Raw genomic sequence first — 12,732 nt, forward strand, 5'->3', positions numbered from 1 at the left:
TGAGTCAGCCTTTGTGCATGTTACACCTCCCTATGGAGGCCACTAAATTAGTCACAGAGCAGCTCAGTGCCCAGCGACAGGGCAGAGATCATAATCTGGCCCTGTTTGTGTCTCTGCTCCATGCCAAGATGACACTCAGGTCTGCAGCAATGCTGCTTATACTAAACAAGCCATTTCTCAGTTTTCATCAGAAAGCAGAGCATTTTTACATATCCTATTATAGCTGAGTAAGCCTTGCTCTACTTAACACTCGCTTTTTGTAGTGGAAAATCTCCAGGAAACAAGCTGTTTAATGATATTTTATCTGACTTGCGCTCATTTCAAACTAAACTCTTCCACCTGCCTAGAAAAGACATCTGTTTCAGAGGCTGACTGCTTTCCCTCCAGCCCCCTTGCACAGCTCAGGGCTGCCATTTTTATCACCACCTCTGATTTTACGAACCAATAATCAACTCGAGCATCAAGAGCAAAGAGCACGTTGTTAAATCTTTGCTATAAGTACTGCTAATCCCTGTTTCTAGCTGCACCTTGTCAAGAAGGACATAAATAGTGGGCAGGACCGCAGCGCAGGAACTGTCCGGTTGCCAGTGATTTCCAGTTACAAACAGTACTAAGAACAAAGTTTCCCCTCCCCGGCTGGACAGAAACACCTACCTCCACTCTTCCAACCCTACCAACCATAGACAAGATGCTGTGTTTCTCAAAGGGCAACCAAAGTTACAATTTAGCCTTCAACAGCTTTGATATCTTTCAGAGGGGGCAGCCCTTCAAAGCAGCATGGCGTCAACTCAGGTCACAAGCCAGAACATCAAGATACGAACGTTAGCAAAAGGCTTTGTTGTGCTCTTTGAGCTCTTTGCCTGCAGGACTCAAGTTCATTAGTTCTGCCCTCCAGCGAAGCAAGCGTGCATTAACTGTTCCTTGACAAGGGTCTGCGTCCTCACTGTCCCCTCACTTGGATGTTCTTCAACCTTTCAGCAACCATGAGTGACACTCATGCTCCTCATGAGAGGAACAGTTGAAGAGGATGTCGAGAGAGGTGATCCTTCCCCTACACTCATCACTCGTGAGTGATGGACCCAGGCTCAGGGCTCTCCAGTACAAGAGACACACAGACATACTGGAGCAAGCCCAGTGAACAAGTCCCTTAAGTTGATGAAGGAGCATCAGACATGCAGGGAGAAGTTATGAAGGCTGGGATGGCTCAGCCTGGAGAAGGCTCAGGAGGGATCTTATCAATGTCTATTTATACACATTGATGGAAGCTGTAAAAAAATAAGTAAAATAATGGGGAATGACCCTCACCAGTAGTATCCAGTGATGGGACAAGAGTCAATGAGCACAAACTGAACCACAGGAAAATCCATGTAAGCATAAGAAAAAAATAATCTTTTCATGTAAGGGTAAGCTGGAATGTCACCTGAGGAAGTTGTGGRGTCTCCATGTTCAGGGATATTCAAAACTCAACGAAGCTGCTCTTGTTTTTGAGCAGACGGGATGAATTAGATGATGCCCAGAGGTCCCTTCCATACTCAACCATTCCATGATTCTCATGAGTTTCGAGTTCCTTGGTTAAAGTCAGTTTCTGCTCTTCAGACAATATCCATCTTGCAGATATTTCWGTTTCTTGCCACAGCACCCTTTCTCTGCTCAGTATTTTTAGCTCATTGTTTTGTTTTTTGCCAGCTGAGAAACTGCAGTTTGTAATTTTACCTTCAGCTTCATATTTCTTCTTAAAAGTGAATACAATGTCCTGTTTATAATAATAAAATCACTAGTTGGCAGGATGACATCAAATGGAAAAAGAGAAAGCAACTGGAAAATTTAGAGCAAGCAATTTTGAGTGCCAAGTTTCACATTTGTAATAGTCCAGCGGAGGTCAACAGGCTCACTTATTATTAGGCAAATGGTAAAGAAATAGATATTCTCAAGTTCTTCCATGTTAGACTATATAAACCATCCCTACTTGAACAGGCTGTAGCCCTATCCAAAAGGGTGATGTTATACATTTTCCACAGTAACACCAACAATAGGAGACACGCAAAAGGCAGAACTGCTTTGCAAAGAACGGCCTTTTTTCTCTCTCCAATATTTAGGTTTTTGTTTCCCACTATGATTGGACTTTCCTGGCTTTAGTTTCTTGCCCCAGTTAAGCAGTAAAGGAAACAAAAAGATATGAATGAAATTAGAAACATTTGGAACAAGTCTTAGAAAGAGCTTTTGGGTTTCTTGGATTCCTGGCGACACCTCCTCGAATGGCTTCCTCCTCCAGTGCTCCCCTCTGCTGCGCCCACCTCCAAAAACTGCATTTCCTCCATCACCCTGACCCTCTCCTGTCCACTAGCCAAGTTTGGTCCCACATCCCTGAAAGACCAAGGGCAAAGCAAACAAGGAAACGAAAATTACGTGTTGAAACACTCGAGAAGACCGGAAAATGGCTGAAGCTATGTGCCCATCACAGATTTCCTTCTGACACCAGTGCTGTAATGCTCCTCCAAAATCAGCAAACCAAACACTGCTCTCCTCAACCTACCTTCTCATTTCAATGAAGAAACACCAATTCCAGTTAACYTGAATTATACAAAGAGAATTCTGGTCCTACCTGCATTATCACATTTAAAGTGAAAGAAAGGAAGTTTCCTCAGCCTCACAATTCTAATATTTTATGAAACTTCATTCTCTCAGTAAAATACAACTTCAGCTTGCAACCTCCACTCCTAGTACCTGTACCTACTACCTCTAGTGCTTTCCATTTGATGTCTTCAGTGCTTTTTACAAACAACTAGGCTAGAAGGGAAATTCTCATCTAATTTTACAGACAGATAAAGCCACAAAGGTAAAGCAGATGTGCAAAGTAAAACAAGGCAAAAGTGGCAGAACAGGGAGTTAAATCAGCTAAAAGATTTCAAAGCTATCCACAAAGTTTGGATCTTTTCTGCCTTAAGTAATATTAAAATATTATGTAAACGTTCTTTGTGAGCCATTACTGGATAAATGAAGAAAAAATGTCTTGGAAGCGATTCCGCACAGGCTCTGTAGGTGAGATCACAGCTGCTATCCAAACAGACCAGGCATGGCAAGAACACGCCTCCTGTACAACTGGAAGGCTTGCAGGAAGATCAAGGAACGTATTTACAAGAYGGCATGAACAAAACAGCAGTCCCTCATCTGCCCAGCTTCAGCAGACCAGCGAAACACATGGTCTCATTTTGGTCTGAAACTACATCCACAAATCCCTCCATTAGACAGAGACTAACTCGGTGCTCTACGCTCTGCCTTGGAAACTCAACGGATTGTACTATTGTCCTGCAGGCCATGGAAGTTATCTTTTGAGAAGGAAAGGGTCATTGCCCATGGTGAAAAGAAACAAAGGAAGGTCATCTCTGAAGGAGGAGACACCAAAAAACTCAACATTTTGCTCAGGTTTCAGTTCCAAATCCCAAAGGCTTCCTAGTAACTCATGACCCAACAGAACTCCCAGTGCAGTTACACATCTGGAAAGGCTTTCCTACAGCAGAGAGCATTTTAAGTCAAAATGTAATTTACGTTTACTTGAGTCAGGCAAACTGTATCAGGATGAGCTATTTTGGAGTGTTAACAGGATATTCAAAGCCTTTATTTCCCTGTCACTTTTACTGTAGTCTCACAAGCATTTAGTGTGTGCTACAGTGATCCCAACAGCCTGACAGGTCACCACGCACAAGGTGCAGGAAGGATGGATGGAAGGATGCCACTGAGCATGGGTCGTGTGAGACCCAAGTCCTCTGCATGCCCAGCTGAGAGATCCATATTCAGACAYCGCCCATCGGATGCCACCCTGTGCCAGGGCACACAAGCTACTTGGTACTGATTGCCAACATGGTACTGTACCAACAAAGCACTGATTGGCAACATGAAAGGCAGCATTTAATACAAAGGTGAGGTCAAGCCACCTTGTGACTGCACAGTCATCAGGAAGAATCTCAAGGTCTGATGGGTGAGACCAGAAGAGAAGGCAGCTAGGTGTCCAAGTGCAGGACTCTGCTCAGCCATGACTCATACGACTTCTACTGATGAAACTCATCTTTCTCTAGGCAGACAAACCTCTCACTGTGAGGAAACAAATGAGATTTGCTTGTAATTTGCTTTTCATAGCCAGAGAAGTCTCATGTTATCTTCATATGTGCTTCGACCACAGACTAGTCATCAGGGTGGCACTTGACATTAAAAGGATTAGGAAAATAAGCTCAAATAATGGTCTTGAAAACCTTCACTGGTAAATGTTTATATTCAAGAGGATCAAAAGGAAATCTACTTTGTGGTATGCACTGTGGCCAGGAAGGGGCAGAGAAGGATTTAAATGACTTAACTGCAAAAGTGTTATCACCTTGATAAGTCCCAGTGCAGTAATTCAGCAATAATAACAAATGCATTTAGAATGTTTCCAAAAATGATTRTCTAACTGGAAACAAGTCAAGCTCTTTATTTGCTTGAGAGAACTTGGTTCAAAGAAGCAGAGAATGCTACTGAAATGTAGTCAAAAAAGTACAAATAAGCACTTTCCAGAGACTTCTGAACTGSAGAGTTCTAACCAATTTGCTGCTTTTCTTTTTCCCTTTCTAAATTATTACAAGCCTACAGTCTGGATCTGATATCTGAGCGTTACCACTCAYTACTTGGGCAGAAGTGTGACTCCTTCCTGAATTACTCCACTGTACAGCAAGCGAAGCCCAGCTAAGGCGAAGCAGTAGAAAGGCTGTAGGCTGCAGTGCAGAATTAGGCCCAAAGTCACCAACTGGCATCCAGACAGACACAAAACCAGCTGCAGTTTACCCATTTATCCACCCAATGTGTTAACATCATGTGAATAACACAGATAAACCAAGAGGGCTTCACCATATACATGCAAGTGCTAGTGCCACTGCAAAGAGTGGAAATGTCTCTCTTGGGGAATCAAGCTGTTTTACCTTAGCAATATGCAAAAAAAAAAAAAAAAAACATTACATTGAACTGTTGATCCGTCCCCCACAACACAGCAAGAGCTGCCAACAGATGACAGGATGCTCTAACTTAAGCAAGTGTGGGAGTGGAACACCCCATAGCATCTTAATAACCCATTTATTGCTCTGCTTTTTGCAACTTGCTTTATTGCTAGGCTAGGCTTTAATTGAACGCTTTTGTCCTTAAGTCTCATCTAGTGACAAGGTGAATCTTCAATACAATATTTTGAGGTGTAGCAAATGGATTTCTTTTGGGCAGACGGGCAAAGCCAGAGTGTCCATCATCCACCAGATTGTGGAGTTCCTGAAAGCTGGTGGGAGGATCATGAAACTGCAGGGATGGGTAACATGAGGTAGGTGGACAGCACAAAGGTGCCAGGTTGCAGGGAAATAGTGGGTGCCAAATGCTAACTTGATTGAGAGCTGTGATGAGCTCCATGTGATACCAGTTCTTCTGAATGGTGAAGAACATTGGACAGGCAAACACTGCTCAGGCTCTCTCTGTGCTTCAGTTTCAGAGCAACAATGTCCAGAATCATTTGATCGGCCAGGCATTCCAAAAATCTCTATAAAACTATCACTAAAATACGTAATACATTCCAGACAAAAACATAAAGCTTTCAGATTAGGAGCCAAACATCCAATTTTCAATTTTCAACAGTGCTGAAAGCCAACAGTCCAGAAAGCTTCTACTCCTCAAAAAAGACTTTTCCAAATAACTGAACCTTGGGGTTTGCAGGTGCTTTGAAAAGCAGTCTCTTTCCAAGTTAGCACAGGTAGCAGCCTGCAAGTCAGTACCTTTTCACAGTGTAATGAWAGCAAAACCAAACAAAACCCTGAACCAATTCACAAAGTGAGAGATCAGGCTTCTCTCTGTTACCTCAAATCTCTTCTCTTGGCCAGCTCTCCCGATGAGATAACCCAGGGCAGGTTCTGGGGAAGACATTCCAGGACTTCAGAGGAAAAGTCAGAGAAATCCACACCATATTCTGTCAGGATCCCTTCTGTTTCCGGCTCAATCTCCCCTGCCTGTCCAAGAGATTTGGYCATCTGCCTGCGGAAAGAAAGAAAGGGATGATGTTTTAAGTGTATAATTAGAACCCTCCTGCTGTTATTGTCCCCTCCAGAGAGGCTGCTGAGTTTGTGACCAAGTCCTCATACCTTTCACCCGTTCGTTTCTCCCTCAGTTTTGGCAGGGGACTTGGCAGGAATACAGGACATAACATGACTTCAGTCTGCTGGAGATGTAAAACACCAGCCAGAGAGAACCCGGGGTGATTTTGTATATCTCATTTTAAGATGATGTTTTACATTAATAGGTTTTTGTAGAGGAAGAAGAGTGTTCAAACTACAGAAACAAAATAGCAACTATGGAAATGTCCAACAGGAACAAGGAAAGCGCAACTCTCCACACASGCTGTTCTCAGTTTATAAATGGCTAGTTCCCAAACTCTTTCATGCAGTGAATCCATGCTTCCAAAAAAGAGYTGAAATTGCCAAATTTGTCATCTCACCATTAAAACATCATCTCCACTACCTGAGCTTCGCATGGAGAGCAGGTTCCCACCAGACTCCGGGCAGTTCTGCAGAAGGCAGCTCATGGAGCTGCTCTCCACCCGAGAGAACAAGCCTCATGCAGGCAGAGGGCTGCAGAACCCTACTGGCTCTTCTCACAAGAATGGCAGACACAGCGAGCCCATGTGTYGTCTGTTCAACCATTTTCTAGACTCTTCCAGGAACCTGAACGCTCCCCAGCGTCTGTCCCTTCTCTCCTAACAAGGAACCTTTGGACCATCATCCAACTGGAGAGCAGCCAGCTCTCTAGGAGCAAGTCTAGACAGGGGAAACATTGTGTCCCACATACTAATCATCTTTGGAGAAGCATCTGCGCATGTGTGGATGAGACTGCTGCTCTGTCACGCCTAGAGGAAGTTTCCATCTGCTCCAGTGCAAACCCCAGMGAGCATCCGTGCAGGAGCACCGGTGTCAGGAGGCCTCAGTCCTGCACAGAGGAGGAATCCAGGGGAGTGGGGCACTTCTGCCCCCCCTACCTGGTTACAAATGTGAGATGAGAACCTGTGCCCCACGGCAGCTCTCCTTGCCCCCMTTCTCATTGCAAGACTGCCCTTCAGGTACACAGAGCACGGATTTTTTTTTGCTTTGTTGTTTCCATACAAATATATACATTTATACACACACASACAGCTGTACACGCTGCCATTAGGATGAATGGCACTTTACACACAATAGAGATAACATTCCTGGTGCAAGGAAATTACAGCTGAAATGTAGGCAAATTCATCAAAATATGACACTGAAGAGCTGGGTAATAACACAATGCAAATACTGCCACTCTAATAAGTGTTTTTCCACTGCATAAAATGCACAATCATTATATTGATCCTTCTGCTTTAATTCTAATGAGTGAGAACGGGCGCTAATTACCTTCCTAAATCGGGGCCAAAATAGAGTACTTGTCATTTGGACAAGCAAGATGCTCTCAGTGCTTCAAATGTGCCATAAAGCCACAGAACAAGCCCCATCTCTGCAGCACGAGCAAGCCCATCTCCTTTATGGGAGCAAGGCTGCCTCTCTGTGCAATGGGAAGGGCTGGGCAATAAACCTGTCACACTGTGTAATCTGCTGAAAAGGATTGTGCACTTTGTGGCGCGGTAAATTGTAGAGTTCACATTGCCCGGCTTTAAAATAAAAATGAAAACAAGGATAAAAGATATTTCCCTTCATTGTTTCAATTTTATGTACAAACTGTATGGCAGAAATACGTGTACRTTTGGCACCTAGGTATAATTCTCTGTTGCTGCAGCTCGGTCCCAGGCTGATTCTTATTTTAATGTAAATAAACGAGACATCAGCTTTAGCTCCCTCGCCCTCAGCAGCAACAATAAACCACAGGAATTGCCATTTCGTTCCCAAAAGTTAGTGCAGGGTTGGGAGACTGGGTGAGGACAAGTCCATGGGTCTTCAGGACCCCCAGTAGCTCTCTCACAAGGACCACTCTCAAGCCTGGGGCCCTGGGCTTGCACCTCATGCACTTTAAGGGAAAGGTATCTCAAATCACTTCCAAGGCCAGAAGGATGAATGGGGGAAAAATAGAATAAAGAGAGACAACATGTTGCCCTACCAGAAAGCCACAGCAAGGGTTGAACTTGCAGGTGCCCCTTCTCTTGGAAGGGCAGGGAAGGGAAACCCCAAGGGGGTGGCTGGGCACCTTCATAGCAAGGCATGGGCAGCACCTTCCACTGCCAGAACGCCTTCCAGCTCCGTTTGGAAACCCATGTTTTCTTGATCCGTTTACTGAAATTAGATTATGAGCCATAAGGGGTTTACCCAGAGGTTTGATATAGGACTAGTGTTTTAATAGTAATTAACATTTGATTAACAGCATTCCAGGGAACATTTCCCAAGTACCTTGAAATAAAAACGCGTGCAACGGACTTTAATTGGGGCCATGTCATAGCCACACAGGCGTGATGACTTGCATCAGAGCACAATCTGACAGGACAGCATGTGATCAAAGGTAACACATATAGGATCATAGGCAGCCTGGAGCAAGAGCCAGGCTGCAAATCGCTCACGGGCTTCTACAGCCACCAAGAGCAGCAAGACTAACTCAAGGGGCCTCTGAACAACAGGCTGCACATGGCCCAGCAGCAGCCAGGCATTCGCTCCCAGGGAGCCACCACGTCTGGGACAGCCCAGGTTTGTGCCCCTTGGTTTCCCGTGAGCGAGCGCTCGGGACAGAGCCCTCTGCACGTGCTCCACGTTCCCCTTCCCGGGATGTCTGTCACACAGCCAGCCCCTTCCACAGGCACACACTTGAGCCCTCTCGGCTCCCCAGACTCACCTAAAACTGGCCATCGTGTTCAAAGGTTAGGTGATAAGAACCRTCCAGAAAGACAAAGCACAATAACATAAGGCTCGTTTCCTTTGGAAAGCCGGGCAGGCTCCCAAATGGGAATGAATAGCTTGCATGGGGATTCAACAACCTTTTTCAATCTCTCTCTCTCTAGAAGAAACTTGCTCATGATCTGGCCAAGAGGGTCTTTCCACAACGGTGGAATATCCTGCACAGCCACAAGCCTCTACATGTGAAGGGAGGACACAGAGCAATAGGAGAGGGAAGAGAAAAGGAGGCCACACTCCCTCCACACTGGAGGCCGCTCCCTCCACACCGGGCCCGGAGCCGCTCAGGGTTCAAGGCATCAGCAGAGTGGGGACACCAGAGTGCCAACCCTGCAAGTGTCCAAAGGTCCCACGGGAGGACAGCTGGGGGCTGAGCATGTCCGAGAGGATGAGCTGCAGCACAGAGCAGCCCCAAGCTCCAGAGGTGCCGAGTGCCTCCCGCCACCGGCCAGCCTGCCTGCTCCCGGAGCGTGGCGGCACCATCGTGCTCCCTGCGGGAATGGAGCCATCCCGTGTTCCCAACCTGCACCATTAGCGGTGCCACGGGGACGCAGCTTCACCGAGACAGGCACATCTGCAAGCAGGTCTGCTTCCAAAATAGCTAGACCGCCGGAGATCAAACCTTTCCTCATGCCTTACAACAGGCCACCCAAGGTTATCTCATCATTTCCCCTCAAAGCAAATCCATTTTGATCTAAACAAACATATATATGTGCATGCACATATATACACACACATATATATAAATGTATGTGTTTACATGTATGTCCAGAGATGTAAGGGATTCAGATCCCTTGGATGACTCTGGAAAGAGCAATAAGAGAAGGAACAGAGCACAAGGTTTCATTCTATTGCAAATCCCATGGCAAATCTTGTCACCTTGACAGAGCAACATCTAAGGCCCTGAGGCAGAAGAGCCACACAAGCCCCATGTATCACCGTGTCTAAAAGTTACACAAGTGACTCAGCGACTGCATTTTTACTTCCCCCCACCTCCTTCTAAACAGCCTCATCCATCATCATAYGGCACGAGCAAGAGAAGAGTCTGCCTTAACCACCTCCAAAGGTACAGGGAAGTTTGCAGCAACACCCCAAAACTAAAAGATAAGACTCTAGAAAATAACTACTGTATTTATCTGAAAAAAAAAAAAAAAGACAGTATTTTCAACTACTTTGCTTTATCTGCTACCTGGACTGGATATAGTTAACGGGCATTTCACTGCCACAGTAGAATTGCTTCTTGTGCAACCATGCAAGGAAGGAGCACGGCAGCAGCACCACGCACCTTTGGCATCACCAGCTGGCCATGGAAACATTAGTTCCTCCCCTGCTCCTTTCTACCTAGCAGTCAGAGCCCAACGAAAGCCACAGGTGAACAAACACTGTCAGGGGTGGCAGGGTGGCCTTCAGAGGGGACAGTGTCTCTTTGGTGACCACCAGGTGGCAATCATGGGTCACAGAAACACACCGTACCCCTGCCAGGTTCCTCCGTGCAGGTGACCACCCSGCAGAGCAACCTGCCAGTCACCACGAAGACCAAGAGCATCCTGTGAATTGTACTGGGAAACACTGCACGGACCCTCCCAAAGGAAAAGGAAAGGAAGGAAAGTGCACGTCCAGTTGTGATAGATCAGCTAYGGGATGCAAATTACCCGAAAATGTCCAAGGCATCCAGGAGAAGTGACTGCTAAACTACTGAAGGAGTTTTCCTTGTTSTACTTCCAGACTTCAGATGGTGCTGAGCTGTGGCCTCTGTAGTCCAGATATTTTCAAACCCGAAGTGGTGTGCGGCCAAAGGGATGTCCTGAAATCTGTGGGCAGAGCTAAGGAGAGAACAGTCCCAGCACACAGTGTCCCTGGAGCTACAAGTGACTCTTATTCCCAGTTCCCCTAATGTATGCAGCAAGGGAAAGGAGCATGTGGGCCCAAGCAGCGTAGCACTCACACAAAGGGCAGCACAGACAGGAAGGAAAACTTGCTTGGCTGCCAGGCTGGGGTCTGTCTGTGATTAATGGTCCCTTCTATCAAACCAGCCTAAATGACTTCAAGGTGGCTACACAAGAAGAAATACCCAGCCTGGCAACACAACCAAGTCATCCTGGTAACACAACCAAGGCTAGAGGGTCCAATTCCTTACCAAGGCRAGAAAGCAGAGAAAAGCAACCGTGAAGTGAGCTGCTGATCAGCTCCTCATCTTTCCTTCAAGTGGCCCATGACTGGCAACATGGCCAGCTGATAAACAAGCCCAAAAAACAAACAAGATCTTTAGGGACCTGCAAGAAGTTTCATTGTGTTTCAGTGTTTAAACAAGCCTGTATTTATAGCTAAAAACAATGGGTCACCAAGGTTTTATGCTCCCATCTCCACAAGGCTCTTACTGGAGGGCAACTGAATCCCAGAGGAAACGACTACATATGAAGACAATCGTTGAAGTTTTCTTTCCTGGCAACACCCTTCACGCCTTGGAAACTACTGAAGCAACCAGATGAGAATATATAATGCCACGAGAAGCACAAATTAGAGAAACACTCATTAGCCAATGAAACAAGACATTAGCCAGTTCTCCTAATTTCCCCCAGTTGTGCTGAAAAGAGGGGATGTTCACTCCAAGAAGCCAAGTGGTGCAATCACCCCCCAGCCTTTCCTCTTTTGGAGTCAGAGGAAGACAAAACATCCCCGCCAACAACAACCTTAGTCACAGGGCAGCTCACGGCACAGCCAGCCCCTGGTTAAGTGGGCTCCAAGAGAGGCCACTTCAGTTCAYGCACTGCAATTCAGCTAGGAAATACTGAGTGACAGCTGCTCATGTGGTTTCTCAAGAAGTACACGTGGAACTTGCTAGTACCGGGCACACAAAGCAGCCCCAACTGATAACAAACATGAAACTCAAGGGGAACGGGGGCTTCRGTTTAATTTACTCGTAGTTTTAGAGCAGACAGAACCACACCCATATACTTGCTTTAAAAAGCTTTTATATAAAATTTTAAGTTTTACCAGGTGTTTTGAGATGACTCAGTTAAAAAGCTCTATCGGACACTGTGCATCATCCCCGCTGCCCCACCAGAACAGCTTTGCAAGGGGAAGAGAAAGGTGGCGTCGCGCCCAGCTCCCATTATCTCTCCAAGTACAGCACATACTCCAGATTACATCCAAATCACATCCAGATCCTCTCCACCTTTACGATTTCACCACACCATTGCCATAGCTCAGAGTTATCTACTCTGCATCACYGAACAGCCCAGGACTACTCAGTTTTTCCCAAGACAACTGCATAAACTTACTCAGGTCCACCATTACTTAGCAAGGGCTGCTCTACAGGAAACAGTGAACTGTTCCAACTGGTACACAGCGCACTGCAGCTTTTCCCAAAAGATCACAAAAATACACAGAAACACAGAGCTTTCCCCACAAGAAGGCCAAAATTTGGTAACTGGTCCAACGCAGCAGCAGCCATTTGAATAGTCCTGTCCTAAAACCTCTTCCTTCATGGAAGCACCTCTGATAAGAACTCTGGACAACTCGAAAGGTCTTTTATTTCCTCCTAAGCAGCACAGTGTGCAGCACCCTTCTGTTTCAGGAGCAACAACTTGCTTTCTAGCACTGTTCAAAGCAAAGCAAATTTAAATACCACGTTTTGGCTTCCTACTTCATTTCAGCAAGAGTTTAAAAAGACAAAACCAATTCCAACAGTGACACTCCTCTGACAGGAGTGGAGCACCTCCGTGCTTTGTGYTCTTTTTGTCCAAAGGCAGGGAAGGCCAAGAGGCTGCCAGCTCCCTAGCGTGCCTGTGCTGGTCAAGCCAAGTGCTCGTGTTCTCCCTCCAGACTA

General features: G+C 45.9%; 1 protein-coding gene across 1 annotated transcript in view; it reads right to left on the bottom strand.

Annotated features, from left to right (window-relative positions):
- DIS3L2 (DIS3 like 3'-5' exoribonuclease 2) overlaps window positions 1-12,732 on the bottom strand; it is a 183,493-nt gene that overhangs the window by 99,562 nt on the left and 71,199 nt on the right. The window contains exon 10 of the mRNA XM_026045381.1: window positions 5,860-6,033. Coding sequence (XP_025901166.1) covers window positions 5,860-6,033 — 174 coding nt within the window. The remainder of the gene's footprint in view (window positions 1-5,859; window positions 6,034-12,732) is intronic.

The sequence above is a fragment of the Nothoprocta perdicaria genome, unplaced genomic scaffold (assembly GCF_003342845.1).
Source record: "Nothoprocta perdicaria isolate Ctin4 unplaced genomic scaffold, notPer1 scaffold_4, whole genome shotgun sequence".
Classification (NCBI taxonomy): Eukaryota; Metazoa; Chordata; class Aves; order Tinamiformes; family Tinamidae; genus Nothoprocta; species Nothoprocta perdicaria.